Source organism: Nicotiana tomentosiformis, chromosome 12 (genome assembly GCF_000390325.3).
Source record: "Nicotiana tomentosiformis chromosome 12, ASM39032v3, whole genome shotgun sequence".
Lineage (NCBI taxonomy): Eukaryota > Viridiplantae > Streptophyta > Magnoliopsida > Solanales > Solanaceae > Nicotiana > Nicotiana tomentosiformis.
Genome location: NC_090823.1, coordinates 131,418,979 through 131,438,620, shown reverse-complemented (window position 1 = coordinate 131,438,620; position 19,642 = coordinate 131,418,979). Strand labels below are relative to the sequence as shown.

Below are 19,642 nucleotides of genomic sequence, written 5' to 3'. Positions count from 1 at the left end.
AGTTGTTATTTGCAAGTAAAGGTACTACTATAAACTCTAGGGGTTGTTTGTTCCACAAACAAATTAAATTAAATCGGGAATATAATATGGAGATTAATGAAAACGAGATTATTTAGTGGATATATGTTTTGATAAATGTTTGATTCATTAGATTAAAAATGAGATATATGCAGTATAATTTAAAAAATGCGTTTGATTTTATAAAAAATAAACTTGGATAAATTTTATTTTTAATTTTAACCGCAGTCTTATTAAAGGACTTCAGAAGAAGTGTTTTAGAGAATAGCACTTTAGTCATTTGGTTATTTTATCTCATGAATTATTATCCCTACATTGACCGTATATAAAATAATATCAAATTTATGTTATAACTAATCATGACTCATGAGATTTTATATTGAAAATAAAATCCAACAAAACACAAGATTAAATGATTTTATAGTTTATCCCGATGTTATTATACTTATTCCATAAACGAAACAACCCATTTAATCAAGTAAAAGCTAATAGCAGCTTTTGTCCTTCAATTATTAGTATATTTTGAGTTTAGTGCTTCTGATATCTGACTAAGCATATATAACCCTTAATTACTTGTCTTGTGCACTTTTGATTTCTTGTCCAGAATTATTAACCGTAAGTCCGTAACCATTTAATTATCTATGTGTTACGTTAAGCTTATACTGTTATTTTCCATTTGAGGATATTATTATACTTATAAAAATAGTTCAAATACATATTTCCTGTATAAAGAGAGCAGAACCACACTTTTCAATTAATTGAAAGTTAAATTTGTTGAGTCATATATCATAAGGACCTCAATTATAATTTACCAATAATCCAGGGACCCAAAATGCTATTATCCCATGAAATAATATAAAATCAAAATCAAACCCTAAGTGATATTTGGCTTTGGTTTACTTTTTTTTCTTTAAAATAGATTCAACTTCCTTAAAAAAGTTAGAGAAAGGGGGAAAAGGTCCCAACTTTCACGATCATTGGTCGTAGCATTGGCACTACGAAATTAGTAAAGTATAAACGTCACTCTCCATTGTTGAAGTTGCCGCGACTTCCAAATCCTAACTGCACCCAATCGAACACCTCTTTTTTCGGCTCTGTGTGTTAGAATTCAGCCTCAAATTTATGCACATGAGGTGTTCGACAGTTTGCCAATCTGTAGCAAGCTGCATGAATATACCAAATAGTACTACTGGAAGTCCTTATCTTCTGCCAAAACCTGTTAAATTCTCTAACGGTGCATTGGTGTTACGCTCGCCTAGTTCGTATGTTCATGTAAATGGGTTCTCTTGCCGCTGCGCCACTACGTCGGTGCCACCTGGCGAAGATGTGTTCTCAGTTGTTACTTCTAAAACAAAGTCTGAAGTGGATTACCTTGGTCAAAGCACCAAAGGCGATTTGAACCTCAATTTTGGTACTACTCCATACATCTCTCCAAGTAAGCTCAAAAAAAGAAGAGGATTTTGGCCTCTTTGGTTGAGCTTTTGAATTGATTCTGATATTATGTGTTGCTAATTGCTTAAAGAAGCCAGTATGGTCCATTCCCCATTTGGGGGATTGGACCATACATTGGGTCATGTATGCAACCTTACCTTGCAAAATGACTGTTTCCACGGCTTGAAAAGTAACACGGCAGCAACTGTTAGTATTACCGTTAGTCTTGGACTAAAACGGTCCAAAGATACTCTTAACATGGTGTTTTGTCCGTTTTGGGCCAAACCTGCACGATTTTCCCCTAAAGGTCTCACACCATTAAGATTATTCAACTACTTATAAGGAGATCATTTTTCTTTTCTACTTTGGGACTTTGTTCACACACCCAACAATCGTTCCCTTGAAGTAAGTTTCACATGACCCATCATCATTCATGGCCTAATTTGGAAAGTAACTGTGTGTCACCTACATGGTATTTACGGTCACCAAAGCCCAAAGGTTGTGTATGCATTGTCAAAGTCGTAAACCTCGTAGACGGGCAAAGGCACTAAGTCGGGTCACATTCAACACTACGCCATCTCCATAGTCCCGCCAAACCGTTGGCTCTGAATCTGATACTAGTTGTTGAACTAAACGGCCCATGGTGTGATACAATCCGTTTTGGGCTAAGTCCATGCGGTTTTCCCCAAATGGCCTTACACCGTTAAGAGTATCCAACTCCTTATAAGTAGATCATTTTTCTTTGCTACTTTCCATGTGGGACTTTGTTCACACACACAACAAGTGTTGCGCCAAGGTTCCCCTTCTACTAATCGCTTAATTCACAACAACAAAAACAATGCCGTAGCTTTTAAATTGATTATGGTTATTCAAATACTCCTTTAGCCCTTTGTTCCAGTTTATATGATACTCTTGGTATTTTGGTTTCCTTTAATTATAATAAAGATGACTTTCAAGAATTTAACTTCAATTAACTATTCAAATTCTAAATTTGATTTCGGTTTTCTTGATCAAACTAATGTTTTAACCACTATTTCACTACATACTTATATAATACGCACGCCAAATTAATAGTCCAAACTTTGTGTCGAGGCAAAAACATCATAAAATGGAAGATTTTGCAGTGGCCTGCATCGGAAAAATAAAAGTTTTATTGTTCACTTGCATTTGACAATAATGATAATAAAAGGTGGCTTTGTGATGATAACTGAAGTTTTAATTATAATTAATGAAATTGATTATCTAAATTAAACAGAGCTTTAAATAGAAAAGCAAAAGTAAAGAAGATACAACTTTTGGTGTATATAGTAGGGTGTTGGTTAACTATTATGATTTAAACATGGCAGTTCCTTATCATTTTACCTTCGAATGATGCAGGAATTGATGGCCAGGCACTGCAAGGCCCTATTGAGGAGGTGGCAAAAATGGAAGCTCAAGAAGCAGAGAACCTGCTTCAACACTTGGGCATTCCGGTGCTGTAATACTGACCTTGTCTTTGTATTGCATTTATCAAGTTAGCATTTTGTTATGCGTATCACTTGCTGAAATCTCTTACAATGAGTAAACACTTTTGCTCCGTGTCATGTGCTTACTGTTTGTATTGAACAGTACCGTTCTTTTTTTGGATGTCAATTGGATGTGAAATTGCAACTAGACAATGGTCCATCTAACTGCACTCAAAATTTATATGCTAATAAATTTTTTTATGTAAATGATCTTGTATAATGATTATGTACAAAGCTTCATCTTGTGATAATCATATAATTACTTGAAGTTTTTTTGAGTGAATGACCGATTTAGTCTCTTAATTGGATGAAGCTATAGTAGTAGATTCTTATGTTTCTTATCTTATCGTTAAATATGAGATTTGGCTTTCCCCCTCTCAACTGGGGAAAAATTAAGCTTATGACTTATGTATATCTCAGTGTTGAGAGAGGGACATGTGATTCTTGCGGGATTTTCTGCATGTTATACTCGTTGAAATGCTTTTACAGCATGAACTAAGAAAAGGCATGGTATCTTAGCATCTTATTTTGCTAACTGCTTGCGGTGTTTACGTGACATCTCTGATGTTTAAATCCACTGAAGATTTGTCACCTCTTATTTTGGAAGCAGCTGTAGCATTGGCATGTTGATCTTTGCAATATCTGACTCATGAAATGTGCAGGTTCCGCATTCTGCTCGACATTCCCCCCGTGGCATATTCTGCACACGCACATTAAATCTACGATCAATAAGTGTAATTGGTTACGATATGGACTATACACTGATGCACTATAACGTGATGGTAAGTTCTTGTTTCGTGTGACATATTAGTTTGTGGTTTCCTTTTTACAAATGCAGGCAAATGGTTCGTTGCATGTACATTTATTTCTTTTATTTACCACCCGCATCTGTTATTTTCTTGATTTCTGACTTGCATAGGACAATGATATGCCGATGCTATGCAGGGAACTAATCCTATAAGGCATCATAGGCAGTGTTTATCCATATATCTGTTTTATCTGTCACTAATTCTTTTATCTTTTGGTGCCTTATGAGGTTTGTACTTCTTTTAGGTGTTAGAGGCTATTGAATTCTGATGATAAGAAAAAATGCTTTATGTGTGTTATCAAAAAAAGAAAAAGTGCTCTATTTGCCCTAATTTCATTGATGTTGCTTGTTTGAGTTGCACTTTTTTTCAATTTTATGCTCTTAGGTTGTTGTTGGAAGTGCCATTGATTAGCATTTAGACTATAAAATTATTAATACATTGCTGTCATGTATATTCTTTTTTTCCTTTTTGTCCCTTGAGGAGCTTTAAATTGCCTTGTGGTTACTGGTATAGTATGACTAAGTCCATAATTTACAGGCCTGGGAAGGAAGGGCTTATGATTACTGCATGGAAAATCTGAGAAGTGTGGGTTTCCCTGTGGATGGGCTTGCATTTGACCCTGAACTGGTATAGTCTGACCATGTGATCATGTTAATGGTTTGTCTTTAATACCCATTTGAGGGCATTTCATTGGAAAACAGGTGATTAGAGGTCTTGTAATAGACAAAGAGAAAGGTAACCTAGTTAAAGCAGATAGATTTGGGTATATTAAGAGGGCAATGCATGGAACGAGAATGCTCTCAACTCGAGAAGTGAGGTATGGCTTGGGCTTTTGTGCCTATTAATCAGTTCCAAATATTGATCCATATATCCATTTTTATAGCAAAGATGGTCCACAAATGTTGTTTTGCAAATTGGGAAAGTTTCAAATCTATTTGCTCCTTGAAAATCTGAATGAATGTTCCACATTTTTATGTGCTCTGTGGAAAATTGGGTAACATTTTGGGTAGCATCTCATATTTTCTATGTATGGAAGTGAGATTTACGGGAGAGAACTGGTTGATCTGCGTAAGGAGAGTAGATGGGAGTTCCTCAATACACTATTCTCAGTTTCAGAAGCAGTGGCTTATATGCAGGTAGATCACTTGGCCTCCCTCAATATACCATGCCATGATTCCATACTAAATGACTTTATTTTTTCATGTTTGTCGTATACATTTGTTAGGTTTTTTATTGTGAAAGGATTTCTATGACTTCCATCTGTTCTTTATGCAGTTACTTTCCTTTTTAAAAAAGATCATTGTAGGTTGAGGGTTTTCATTAATCATTGTTTTATTTGTTATGTTTCTTGCGTTTTGATTATCTATTTTGTAATTGTTTTAGGGATCTTCTTGAGTTTGGTTTCTTCTTAAGCCATTTATTGATTGATAATAATTTAGGGTCCTAGTTTGCTAGGATCAGAGGTTTTATGGCCTGTTTTATTGCCCTTGTTTATATCTTGGTGTCCTCTATAAACACTTGACCATGAAGGGGATTGGGTACTCTTCACTTCTGAAAGGTCGCTTCGTTACTGCTCTCTGTTTTACGTTTCCTTCTCCACAGAGGATTCCAGCTAGCTCTGTTCCAACAACTTATTAATGAAAGTGTCATTGATCCTTGAGTTCTTTTTAGGAATTTCTTAAACCAATTCTTCTTGAAGGTATTTCTGTCATTCCCCTGTCTTAGAAACTTCTGAATCAAGCAAAGATTTATGAGATTTCTTGATTTTAAAAAAAGATTGAAAGATGAGGGATGTCAAGACAAAGCTTCGTAAGGGAGCGGTAGCTAAGTATGGTGGTGAATTATAGTAAAATATGGTGAAAGTGGGTGGATTAGTTATTAGGAAGAAGATACGATAGCGATTTTGTATAATAAAGCTCTTTATTCTTTTTCCAAGAGTAGTGCATAATGCATTTCTGGCAGAGTAGAAGCCTGTAAAGCTGTAGGCTAATGTTGGCAATACTATGTAGGGACATGGTTCAGAGAATGTTTAGTCTGAAAAGTTGTAATGCGATTGATGAGGGGGAAATATTAAGGAAAGGACATAAGATAGTCTTAATTCCATGCCTAGCTTGTCCCCTCAGGCTTGCAATCCTAGGAAAATGATTGTTGGAATAAGCACAACCGTGGGCTTGTGGACTATAGGTGCCTGGTTGAGCTGGAGGCTGATTTAGGTATTGTGGAAGCATCTTCCTTAAGTAGGTGCTTACTTTAGATGATCTCTCGACTTTGGCGTCAGATTGCGGTGCTTACTTTGGTATGGCATGGATATTTTTTTCCGATAACTCTCGAGGGCTAGTGTCGCACAGTCCGAAACTCGGAGGATGATGGGCTCGCCCCTTTATCCTTCTCCACTAAAATACTGGGCTTTTGTCTGCGGTAAGGTTCGAACCCGTGCCGTACGCCTAATCAACACATCACATGTTGCGCTCTTACCGTTAGACCAAAGCCTTGGGGGCAGCATAGGGTATGGATATTGATAATTTATTGGTTTATTCATATGTCATTTGTAAAGTATTTTTCTAGCTTTGTTAACTAAGCTACTTGTTTTTAATCCTTTCATAGAGGAAAACTTCTCCTAAAAGATGGTTTATCCTTTCCGTAGTTATATTTTCCTTTTTTATGTTATAGAAATGAAATATACTCATCTACCACGTATTTGCCAAAAGAGATTGATACCTAGATAGAAAGGACGTCTCCACAAACTATGGTAAGAGGATAAAAATCTTTCTTTAACCTAAACTATTACTCATCCTACTTATAAGCTTCTCAGGCTCGAGAGGGCAACTTATGCAGAGGTGAAGAGAAGGTCAATTGTAGTCTCTTAGAGGTGCCTTAATATAGTTTGCAAAAGCTTTTGGTCTTTGCCATTGCCCAAATTGATCAAAGAAGCGAACTCCGTCTTCAGAAATTATTCATTTCTCATCCCCTTTTCTACAGAAAGAATTTTTTCCTTTGTTAAACAAGTTATACACAAGCTGGAAGGAATCTTGCTGAGTTTTGCTCCATAAGATGCTAGATATGTATGCTGAAGTTTGATTGTTCGCAAATGGTTGCTTTAAATCTTCATTTTAAGTTTTTGTTCCACATTCAGTTAATTTGTTGCTGAACCTGCAAAAGATGAGATCAGTCTCATAAGTAGATGTTTACTGAAGTGGTTCTCTCTTTTGATAAACAAATTCTATGATAGTCGTAGTACTACTCCTTTCGGTAGAGGCTGATATTTTGCTAAACTATATTTGGGTAAAGTTTCATCCAGTTGCTTGTTTCTCCTTAACGATGTTATATTCGAATTGCATAAATTTCTTGAACATCAAGGGTTTTAACAAAGAAGAATGTATCTAGCTAGCTCTAAGTATTGCTTCTTCAGCACTTTAGCCCTATGTCCTAGACACGTCTCTTTTGCAGATGGTAGATAGGCTGGATGAAGGAGTTATAGGACCAGATCTCTGTCCACTTGATTATAAAGGGCTTTACAAGGTATGATTTGGATGCTGTGCGTGAATGGATTGTGATCTGAACCTTGAGTTTGCCAACTCTTTTGTATTCTATTTAGGCTGTTGGTAAGGCACTCTTCAGAGCACATGTAGAAGGTCAACTGAAGGTATGTGTTTCGTTGATCCATAGCTTCACATGTTGGGAGCTGCAAATATCACTCTAGTCTGTGTCACACATGCAGAGCGAGATAATGTCCAAACCTGAACTATTTGTAGAGCCTGATCCTGAGCTACCTTTGGCATTATTGGATCAAAAGGAGGTATGTAACTCTATCCATTTGAATTAAATATCAATGCTCTATTTTAGAGCCTTGAATGAATAAACTTAATGATTTTAGCCTAGCAAGTCTGTAAAGGTACAATAAGCAATCAAGGGTGAGATTAAGTTGTCCAATTTCATATTAATATTTATTTAAGCTCCTAACAAAAAAAGATGGTCGATTTAGCATCTAACATTTCATGTTTCATCAGGCTGGGAAGAGGCTATTGCTGATTACAAATTCAGATTATCATTACACAGACAAAATGATGCAGCATTCGTTCAATCGGTATCTTCCCAATGATATGAACTGGCGAGATCTATTTGAGATGGTGAGTAAGTAAAACAAGATCATGATAATAGCGAATTTACTTTATCTCCAACAATTAGCCACTTAAGTCTTGATCTCATAGTATTAATGCATTTGAAGAGAAGATTATATAAAAGATAATTTTGTCTTGCCAAATGTCATAGTTAGAATTTGAGGGCTAACTATTTTGACTCCTTTATTGCGTGCTACAAATTAAAGTCCTCTTTCCATTTCCTTTTTTGTTCTACTCATATTGAGTTCGGGACAATCAATGCATAAGTTCTCCTTGCTGTTGAGCTCCTCTTATGTTGTTAATTTAAAAAAAAAGAACTTTAGTCCAACCCAACTCAAAAGTTAGCTCATGATATGAGGATCACCCCATATAAGAAAACAACAATCCATTCCTTCAACCAACATAGGCCACTCCAATACCACGCACGCCTAGTGTTGACAATCCAAAGCGTGGACAACATGACATAGGGCCCCAGCATTTCATACATCAAGAATAAGGATAGGTCTGGCTTTGATACCACGTTATGAAAATGTAGCAGGGGCATAAGCCAACCTCAAGGTAAGGATTGTCTAAGACCATAAGGAGACAACAGCCTGTTTACCTCATTGGATTTGGGATACTCAACAGTTAAATTGGATGACATAAACTAAATGATTATTAATAACTCTTAACATATCCTACTTGGAAAGAATGGTGTTGCAACTTGCAAGAAAAGAGAAAGAAAGAACAAAAAAAGGAAACCATGTACCTCTGACATAAAGGAGAGAACGATCATGTTTATTTGTATTTTTATTTTTGTTTTCAATAATTTTTTCTTAGGCGATAGGCAAGTACAAAATATTTCTTAGTAGCTATTATTTTGGACCTGGGTCTAACTCATCCACAAAACTAGTTCATGAAACGAGGATTGTCCAATAGTATATAAGGAAACAATAACTCATTCGCTTAGCCTATATGGGACACTTAACAATTTGGCAAAAGTTTCTTTTTTGTTCCCCCTTCATCTCTATAATAAGTCATAGAAAGTACTTTCTTAACTGCCTTTCCTTTTTCCTTTTTTGGGGAGGGGGGTGGTGGTGGCGGTGGTTTGGTTTCCTTGCTAAATTCATATATGTTTGATATTTCTCAATTTTTTGTTAATTGTCCGCTTCACTTCAAAGAATCATGCTCTTCAATTCTCGCTCTTCGTGTCAACGTCCAAGGACCTTGCAATTAAAATAGCTAACTTTATTATCTAATATACAATAATGGTGATATTAAACCAGCCTCGTAACATTGAGATTCAACGAAAAGAACCAAACAATCTCGTTTGGATCACGTTTCGCATTATTGTTTGGCGGACACACTTCTCTGAAGCGCATGGCTTCACCAATGAAGCGATAAGCCGATAACCCCTCGCTTCACATTGTTTCATCACTTTAAGTGACGAACAAATTGTTTTTAATTAACACTGGGAGGCCTAGATATTTGTTTGCGTAGAAAATGACAGTCCACAAGTTGGATGGTCCTTATGGATTGATTCTTGAGGACAATTAGCAGAATGATTGTTATAACTGAAAGAAACTCTAGAAGGGAAAAATGTCAAAAACATTGTGTGGGGTTGGAGCTAGTCTTTATTTGAAATCCTTTTATTAGTAAGAATTTTTTCTAGTATGGTAATATTGCATTTATGAGGTCTTGTTTTCTCTGTCCAATGGTTAATTTATTGAAATGTTAAATGGTTTTGTAACTAAATCTATTTTCCTTCTTTATCATTTGCAGGTTATAGTCTCATCTAGGAAGCCAGAATTCTTCCAAATGTCCCACCCAATGTATGAAGTAGTGACTGGTGAAGGTCTAATGCGTCCTTGTTTTAAGGCTCGCCCAGGTGATTAATTCTTCTAACTAATGATACAAAAATCATCCCTTATTTTGATAAGTAAATGAAATCATCTTCTCAACATGTCTCATTCTAGCACAATTTCTTTTTCCAACATTATTCGCCATTTTGTATATGGTTGGCAAATGGGCCAGACGAGATCCCAGTGAAATTTTCGAAGGACGCGGCCGGAGCAGGCTTGGAGTGGCTTACTGGATTGTTTAATATCATTTTTAGAACAAAGAGGATGCCCGAAGAATGAGGTGGAACTTGATGATTCCGTTGTACAAGAGCAAAGGTGAAGTCCAGAATTGTAACAACTATAGGGGTATCAAGCTGCCGAGTCATACTATGAAAATTTGGGAGAGGGTGGTGGAGAGGAGGGTGAGGAGTGTGTTGCCGGGGCGGTCCACTACATAAGCCATTCATCTTGTGAGAGGATTGGTGGAGCACTATGAGGAAGAAGAACATGCATATGGTATTCATTGACCTAGAAAGAACTTACGAAAAAGTCCCGAGGGAGGTTCTATGGAGATATTTGGAGGTTAGCGGTGTTCCGGTAGCGTACGCTAGGGTGATTAAGGACATGTACGATGGAGCTAAGACTCGGGTGTGGACTGTGGGAGGAGACTCTGAACATTTTCCAGTGGTGATGGGGTTGCATCGGGGATCCGCTCTTAGCCCATTTTTATTTGCCCTGGCGATGGATGTGCTGACGCGACACTTTCAAGGGGAGGTGTCGTGGTGTATACTATTTGCTGATGAAAAATGCTGATTAACGAGACGCAAGGCGGGGTTAACGCTAGGCTGAAGGTTTGTAGACACACTCTGGAGTCTAAAGGTTTCAAGTTGAGTAGGACGAAAACATAGTACTTGGAGTGCAAGTTCAGTGATGGGATGCATCAAGCCGGAGTGGAAGTGAAGCTTGATACACACTCATCCCCAAGAGAGAGTTTCAAATATCTTGGGTCTGTATTCCAAGGCAACTGGGAGATTGACGAGTATGTTACACATTGTATTGGAATGGGGTGGATGGAATGGAGGCTCGCTTCTGGTGTTTTGTGTGATAAGAACGTACCACCAAGACTTAAGGAAAGTTCTATAGAGTGGTGGTTAGACCGACCATGTTGTATGGGGCTGAGCGTTGGCCAATCAAGAAATCCCATATCCAGAAGATGAAAGTAGCAGAAATGAGGATGTTGAGATGGATGTGTGGCATGCAAGGAAAGATAGGATTAAGAATGAAGTTATTAGGGACCAGGTGAGAGTGGCACCTGTGGAGGACAAATTTGCGGGAATTGAGGGTGAGATGGTTCGGGCATGTGAAAAGGCGAGACGTAGATGCCCCGGTTAGGAGGTGCTAGAGATAGGTAGAGGTAGGGCCGAAGGAGTACTTGGGATAGGTGATTAGACATGACATGACATTGCTTCTGCTTACCGAGGACATGACCCTCGATAGGAAGGTGTAATGATCGAGTATTAGGGTTGCAGGTTGACAGGTAATCAAGAGTTTCTCCTAGTCTTGCCTGTAGTATTAATACTATTTTTGTATTTTCTTATCCTTAGATCTTTATTATTACTCGTGTCGTTTGCTTCCGTTATCTTATTACCTTGTTGTTGCTATGGTTGCTTCCTTTTCACTATTCCTTGAGCCGATGGACTATCGGAAACCGCCTCTCTACTTTCACAAGGTAGGGGTAAGGTCCGCGTACACATTATCCTCCCCAGACTCCACTTGTGGGATTAAGTTTGTTGTTGTTGTTGTAGTATATGGTTGGCTTAATGTGTAACTTTTGTTTTATTTCTCAATAAAATTTGCTTCTTCTTGAGACATTTCAATTGTGAAAGTAGTTGGACTTTAAAGGTCACCATATCCTGGGATGGCATACCATGGAGTAAGACTTGAATAATTGGATTAGACTTGTCAAATTTAGTTTCTTAAGTTCCAGTAGAGCCTACAAACATCTTAGCTTAGTTCAGGGCTTCAGGCTTTTCAAGGAGTAAGTATCCGAAACTGAAAGAAAAAGAAGGATGAAACAAGCTAACTGATTAATGGGGTGGTAGCTAATTTTAACAATGCTTAAATGTAATTGTTACATATATTAAAAGAGAAAGAGAAGATGGATATTTAGAGAAGGAAAGGCCGAAAGGGGAACGGATAATCTCATTGTTGAAATTATTCTTCATATTTATCTGTTTATACCTGAGGAGTACATACTGCTTTTACGCCGATGAAATAAAGCAGCTTGCAGATGACGGAAAGTTAATTGCCTTGGGAAACTTTGAGTTAGAGAAATTCTGCTGCTAAAAGATTCGCTTGGAGATTAAGCTATGTTCCTGGCGTAGTTATCCTGTTGTGGGAGAAGCATGCTGACAGCTGACCGAGTTTTCGATAATGGGCTGTCATTAAAACTACTAAAGGACTGCGTAGGGCCCCTAAGAACTGGCACAGTAGCCCAACAGCATGACCCTAACAATGTATTTAGACCCAGAAAAAAGGGTAGGAAGAAAATAGAAATTGATTATCCTCCGATCTCGTCATGCAAAAATGATGTTATTTCTGGATGTAGGATTCTCTTTGTGCTTGAAATACCTCTAAAAAGTTTCTTGCTTTTGATTTAGGATCTGAATTTTGTAGGTGTTAGGCTTCTTTGAGTTTTCACTTGTCAGGAGTTTTCTCCGGCGATCACCATAACATTTGGCCATTGATAATATTTCATAGTTGCTATTGAACATGGACAGGACTTGTCCTTCCTACAAGCCGCAGCTAATTTGCTGGAGTTAATAATTTTCTTATAGGTGGATTGTACTCTGGAGGAAGCGCTCAGATGATTGAGAGTTCGCTCAATGTCCATGGAGATGAAATCTTGTATGTTGGTGATCATATATATACAGATGTAAGCGTATCCAAGGTCCATCTCCGGTGGAGAACTGCTTTGATTTGTCGAGAACTAGAAGAGGAGGTTAGTTAATCTTCGTTAGATCTTTGGGATTGGATCTTTTCCTTTTGGCTCCATTAGTTGGATTTAGGGGTTCCATTTGGTGGAATCTTTTGGAGTTTAGTATCTTGCTTTCTATTTCGGTGTTATCTAGTTCTTCTTTTCATCTCTGTTTATGATTTTGTCCGGTAAGACTTCTGCATATCATGCTTTGAATTCTTATTCTGCAGTATAATGCCTTAATTCATAGTCAACAACATCGAGCTACTTTGATAGATCTTATCAATCAAAAGGAGGTTCTAGGTGATCTTTTTAACCAACTTAGGCTTGCTCTTCAGAGGAGAACCATGGGACGTCCTGCACAGGTAAGTTTGCTATATCTACCATATATATATTCTTGCTTTTTTGTAGATTAACCTTAAATATTCTTCCTCCTGTTTCATGTTTGCAAGTAGTGTCTTCAACGTTCAATCTGATATTCACCAAGTACCCTAATAAGTAGTTATTGACATGTTGCTTGATATTGTATTACATATCTTATTGAAGGTGTTTACTGCAATGGCAAGCTGAACCTACAGGATTACTAGTTGGTAGAAAGAGTTAATCCTTTTTTTTCTGGAAACCATTGAAAGGAAAATGGATGTCTGCAAATTGTATTACAATGTAGCTTTGGAACAGAGTACAACACTCTGTCAGATCATTTTCTTTTTTTTGATAAGGTAAATTGTATTAATCAAAAGGGAGAAAAAACTCCCGCATACAAGAAGTATACCAAAAAGTAAAGAATTTACATCAGAACTACAAAAGACGCCCAATCTTCTACACAAGTAGGGGCTATATGTGTGCACCAAAAAGCGATCAAAGATAAAAGACTATTCTTAAGATGTGAAAACGGAGACTCAATCCCATCAAAAATTCTCCTATTTCTCTCTCCCCAGACTATCCACATGAGAGCTAACGGGGCGAACTTCCACGCCTTTTGCTTGCTTCTTTTACGGAAACCGGCCCAGCTATATAGCATTTCCTTTACAGTGTTTGGCATCACCCATTGAAGATGATCAACTTCTTCCCCTGAGCTTTTACACATGTAGCACCAACTAACAAGTGTAATTCCTCTCTTTCCCAGATTTTCAGCTGTCAAGATCACTCCCTTCGCTGCTAGCCATGCAAAAAAGCACACCTTCGTGGGCGCCTTGGGAATCCAGATCGATGAGTATGGAAAAATGGCCTCCTCTCTCGCCAACATACTCTGGTAAAATGACTATACGGTGAACAAACCATCGCCACACAACCCCATCTCCAAGAATCGCAAGATGGATGGGGCCTATGTTGCCCGTATAGCAGTGCCAACAAATTTTGGAGTTCCGAAATCTCCCAATCTTGCATGTTCCTTCTAAAAAAGAGGTCCCATACTACCCCCCTTCATGTTCCTTGCGAATCTGTTGGACCATCAATTCCTTCTGGTTTGAAACTCTGAAGACGTGGGGGAAAGAGACCCTCAAAGTATCCTCTCCACACCACTTGTGATTCCAAAAGCTGATTCTCCTTCCATCTCCCACCTTGTAAGTGATGTTGCCATAGAAAGCTTCCCAGTTCTTCATGATGTTCCTCCACATGCCACACCCGAACGGTGCTGTGATTGCCTTGGTCCTTCAACCCCCTCCCGTGGAATCGTACTTTTCTTCTATGATCTCCCTCCATAGAGCATGCTTTTCTACCCCGAATCTCCACAGCCATTTCCCCAGCAAAGCTCTGTTGAATACCCGAAGATCTTTTATTCCAAGTCCACCCCACTTCTTTGGGGAAGTGACTGTCTGCCAATTCACTAGATGAAACTTTCTAGTTCCATCCGCCGCTTCCCAAAGAAAATTCTTTTGAAGCCGCTCCAGTTTTTCTGTGATGCTCACAGGAGCTTGCAACAGGTAATAGGTAGGGATACTCGACAAAGTGCTTTTGATAAGCACTTCCTTACCGCCTTTTGACAAGTACCGTTTATGCCAGCCTGCTAATCTTTTTTCAACCCTTTCAATGACTGGATTCCAAACCGCAGTATCCTTATGCAAAGCGCCCAATGGTAGACCCAGGTAAGTAGTGGGAAGAGAGCCCAACTTGAATCCGAGAACATGAGACAAAGCACCAATGTTAGCAACCTCACCCACCGGGAAAATCTCACACTTGCCGAGGTTGATTTTGAGTCATGATACTATCTGAAACCACTGCAGTACCTGCTTCAGGCAGGTCAATTGATCCATATCGGCATCGCAGAAAACCAGTGTGTCATCCGCAAAAAGCAAATGAGAGACTCTTCGGGCACTGAGCACCCCGATCGGAGCTGAGAATCCTCTCAAGTAGCCTCCACTCGCCGCACGATCCATCATTTTACTCAGATCATCCATCACTAAAATGAATAGCATGGGGGATAGGGGGTCACCTTGCCTGAGACCCCTGGAGCTGCCAAAGAAACCACACGGGCTACCATTAACCAGGACAGAGAATCTGACTGAGGAAATGCAGAACTTGATCCATCCCCTCCATCTTTCCCCAAACCCCATCCGCTTCATAATGAAGTCCAGGAACTCCCAATTGACATGGTTGAAAGCCTTTTCAAGGTCCAACTTGCACAGTAAGCCGGATTCTCTATTTTTTCTTCTGGAGTCTACAAGTTCATTTGCCACCAGAGCAGTATCCAGGATCTGCCTGCCTTCCACAAACGTATTCTGGGAGGACGAAACAGACACGTCAAGAACCTTCTTGAGTCTGTTGGAGAGCACTTTAGAAATAATCTTGTAAATGCTCCCCATAAGACTGATAGGCCTGTAGTTTCTGATACAAGATGCGCTTTCTTTCTTAGGCACAATAGTAATAAAAGAAGTATTGATACTTCTCTCGAAAGCACCATTCACGTGGAAGTATTCAATGGCTTCTATCAATTCCACCTTAATGGTGTCCCAACAGAGCTGGAAGAAGGCCAAGGAGAAACCATCAGGCCCGGGGGCCTTATCACCAGCACAACTCGAAACAGCATCGTGCACCTCCTCCTCCTTGAAAGATCTTTCTAGCCACTCACTGTCTCCCTCCCCTATGTGGTTGAACTCTATTCCCCCCAAAGTAGCCCTCCAACTAACTTCCTCTTTGTATAAGTTCTCATAAAACTCCACTATCGCCACTTTTACCTCCTCCTCTCCCTCAATCCTCACCCCATCCACAACTAAGGACTCTATGAAGTTTCTCCTTCGATTTGCAACCGCAACCCTGTGGAAAAACTTGGTATTCGAATCCCCCTCCTTTAGCCAGAGCGCCCTTGATTTTTGCTGCCAACTAGTCTCCTGAGCTATTGCTAACTCGACTATTTCCCTCTTAACCTCCCCCAATCTCGCTTTCTCAGATTCATCTAGCTCCCTCGCCCCTTCCCCTCTCTCTAATTCCCCCAATTCATGCATAAGCTCCCTCATTTTGACCTCTACCTTCCCGAAGACCTCCTTATTCCACCTAATAATATCTCCCTTGAGCAATTTGAGTTTCTTCGACAGACGGAATGAAGGTGACCCTGATACCCCGTAGCTTGTCCACCATTCTTTCACTTTGTCACCAAATCCTGGCACTTTCAACCATATGTTCTCGAATCGGAAGGGAGCACGCACACCCCTCACTCTGCATCCATCTAGCAAGATAAGCAAATGATCCGAAGTCAGCCTAGGTAAGGGAATCTGCAGCACATTCGGCACCAGCTCATCCCAGGAGGGCGATATCAGAAATCTATCAAGTCTAGACCTTGAGTTGGAATCCTCCGCCCTGGTCCAAGTAAACCTTTCCCCTGACAGAGGAAGATCAATGAGAAAGTGATCATTGATGAAATCAGAAAACTCCCCCATGGCCCTCGAAATCAGATTACACCCTAATCTCTCCTCTGGGAATCTAATAGTGTTAAAGTCTCCCCCTAGAACCCATGGAATGTCCCATTCCCCCATAATATTGGCCAGTTCCTCCCAGAAAGACACCTTGGGCCCTTCCCCTACCGGTCCGTCTCTGTCAGATCATAAGCAGTTTGTTTGAGAATTTCCCTTCTATAGTTCTTTCTCACTTTTCCGGTGGATTATTCTTAGGGGGGAAAATATTGAACTGGTTGTAGGTTGTGTGGGAATATACTGGGTATGTTGTTGTTATAGTTCTGTTTTGCTATAGTCTTTAACCAGTATCTGGAAAAAGATAAAAGAGGAAGAAAAAGGTCTGGCTCTCTAACAAGTCTATTTTGCAATGTCTTAGTGACTTGTGTAGGTTACTTTGTCCTATCATTTTGTTACTTGATTATGTAGGTTACTTTGTCCTATCATTTTGTTACTTGAGGTAACCAATTTAAAGATGTATTGTCTTATTATGCATCAGACCCTTGCTGCCACACACATGGAAGATAATGAACTCACAGAAAGCATGCAAAAGCTACTTGTCGTTATGCAGAGGCTAGACCAGAAAATTGGTCCAATGTTGGATGAGGACGGAGAGCTTTTCAACAAAAGGTGATTTGAAGATTTTTCTTTTGGAGTTACCTGTCTCTTCAATTCAGCTCAGATTTCTTATAGTAGTTTTATTTATGGTATCACTAGCTCTTAGTTGAGATTTTAATGTTCAGAGTGAGTCAACACTCAACATCACCTCGACCAAGTTTAACGTATAAAGGTTGAAGGAATCTTTACTTGCATATCTGCATGTTTTCTCAGATGAGCTCACAGGAATGGTTTCTTTTTCAATTGACGAATTTGGACTTGAGGGTAATCTATCTGCCTTATTTTCCCTTTCAGGTGGGGTTATCTTTCGCGTGCAGGTCTGTGGGATAAAAGCCACTTGATGCGTCAAATTGAGAAGTATGTCAATGTGTTGTGAAAATTTATGTCACTTCCCCTATTAATTGATGGTAAAAGATTTTTGTAAGTATCTGGACTGTTTTTACATCTTTTTAACTTGAAACTGCAGATATGCTGATATTTATACCTCCAGAGTTTCAAACTTCCTCCACTATACACCTTTCATGTATTTCCGTGCTCAAGAACAGGTATTCAAGGTTTGCTGGTAACTGTGCATGAAATTATGAGTGCTCTCTAGTAAATAACATCAAGCAAGATTGATTTATTTTTTAAACCTTTTACTCCCTCCGGCCCGAATTAATACGACACTCCTTCCATTTTGGAATGTTCATGAATATTTGAAACCATTCCATCTTCGGGAATAGTGAAGGTCAGTGTTGGCAAAATTTTAGTACTAAAATTGGGCTTGAGGTATGGTCTAGTGGTAAAAAGGTGTATGATAGAGGGACTGACCCATTATCTTTCGAGTTTTGAAAACCGTGCACCACTAGCCCTCGATGTTCTCCCCCCCCCCCCCCCCCCCCCCAAACACACACACACACACCTCTCCCACCCCACAAAAAAGTTGTGTTTGAGGTGAAATATTTTCTGCTTTCTTAGAGCACGTCTCATTCATGCTAGGAAATCTGTATTTTAAATAATAAGTGGTTGCCCCTTATATCAAGTCCAAGTTTGCTTTCAAAATGCTTACATGTAGTTGGCTGGTTGTGTTTATCTATTTCCAATCCTTGGTCATGCCTCAGAAGATTTGATCCAGGGGTAATCCAGAGTTGTCCAACAAAACCTTGGCCTTCTAGTGGTCACTGTAGTAAAGGCTCACTTGTATGACACTGTGCATTTCCTGTTTCTCTACGTCTTGTCACCCGGAAAGTTTGGATAGTTATTACTTTTTGAGATGTGTTTTCTTTTCTTTGATATAATGATAGACCCACCAATAAGTTACAGAATTTATTTTTTGATGGATTAAATTACTCTCTTTGAAGGTAAGCTCTTTGCTTTACCAATTAAAAAAATAGAATAACCCTTTTGAAGTTCTGGTGTAATATAATGCCTGCAACATAGCTAGTTCTGGAACAAACCAATCCCTTGGGATAATGGCTGGACTATTTCATCGAGCTGCACTAATATTGCTCTGTAAATTTAAATGCCTCTTCCATTTCTGGCAGCTCTAGCTCCATTTAGTAGCTTATTCTTTTCATTCTTTTCTTGTTTGTTGGACGGTGAGCTTGTGGTTACAGTTCGGATTTAGTAGTCTCTGCTAATCACTGTAGTCTCTTAACATTTGGACCAACATTTTCTCTCTTTCTAATGTACTCCTTTCTTCATGCAGAATCTCGCCCATGATTCATACACATTTGACCATCTACGGCGTGATAATTAACAGGAGTGGCGAAGTCTCATTGTAGCTCTATGGCTAGTTCTCATTGTTGTATATTAGATGCTAAATTTGTCATCGGCTCTCCTCCACCCTTGTACTCCAACCCCACACCTGCTTCAACTTGCTGTTGCAGGAATCCAGTATCAGCTATCGAATGGCATAGCTATGTAATTGTACAAGTGAACAACTGAGACAGTCATAATAATCACTAGAAAAACCTAATTCATCAAAGCCGTCTTGCCAGTTCATCATATTGACTTATGTTTTAGTGAAATGTAGTTTTCTCTTTGACGTTCTCACTGCATCTGTGTTTACTACTCAGAAGACTTTTTTGGATTTGAGAACTTGCCAGATTCTATTTTAATAATATCAATGTCGACATTGTTGGTTGATGTGGAGCAGCACGGAGTTATGCCCCCCCCCCCCCCCCACGGGCACCTTTTTTCTGTTAAATTAGTCATGGAGGTTTTACTCTGCTTAATTTCAGATGCAATGAGCCAGCCTTTGATAGGCATCCAAGATGTACAGCAGTATATCTCCCTAGGTTATATTCATACTGGTCAGAGCCACAGATCCTTTCTGTTCACAAGAGAGTTTAAATGAGTTGTAGTATCTTATACAACAGGATTAATTGTGTTATCTGTACAACTTAATACAGAACGCTAAGATAAATAAAAGGATGAATATAGGTTGGAGAAAATGTAATCCAGGCAAATCAATTATGAAC

At 39.0% G+C, this 19,642-nt stretch overlaps 1 protein-coding gene across 2 annotated transcripts; it reads left to right on the top strand.

Moving 5' to 3' along the window:
* The first annotated feature begins 905 nt into the window (after positions 1 to 905).
* Positions 906 to 19,307, top strand: LOC104120607 (uncharacterized). Of its 2 annotated transcripts, none has more exons than XM_009632406.4 (17): positions 906 to 1,429; positions 2,827 to 2,921; positions 3,617 to 3,736; positions 4,301 to 4,390; positions 4,465 to 4,580; positions 4,800 to 4,899; positions 7,211 to 7,282; positions 7,359 to 7,406; positions 7,482 to 7,559; positions 7,771 to 7,890; positions 9,643 to 9,748; positions 12,539 to 12,702; positions 12,909 to 13,043; positions 17,062 to 17,192; positions 17,475 to 17,537; positions 17,647 to 17,725; positions 18,868 to 19,307. In XM_009632406.4, the coding sequence occupies exons 1-17, from the start codon at positions 1,141 to 1,143 to the stop codon at positions 18,916 to 18,918; spliced, it is 1,857 nt and encodes a 618-aa protein (XP_009630701.1). In that variant the 5' UTR covers positions 906 to 1,140; the 3' UTR covers positions 18,919 to 19,307. The 2 variants fall into 2 exon arrangements, with proteins under 2 accessions (XP_009630701.1, XP_009630700.1); XM_009632405.4 differs by having other exon boundaries at positions 1,002 to 1,453.
* Positions 19,308 to 19,642: the final 335 nt, after the last annotated feature.

Bases quoted from the DNA above. Each gene is read 5' to 3' on its own strand.
- LOC104120607 (XM_009632405.4), top strand. From the start codon at position 1,141: ATGCACATGAGGTGTTCGACAGTTTGCCAATCTGTAGCAAGCTGCATG. The intron at 7,560-7,770 runs GTATGTAACTCT...ATGTTTCATCAG, and splicing joins CATTATTGGATCAAAAGGAG to GCTGGGAAGAGGCTATTGCT. The intron at 9,749-12,538 runs GTGATTAATTCT...ATTTTCTTATAG, and splicing joins TTGTTTTAAGGCTCGCCCAG to GTGGATTGTACTCTGGAGGA.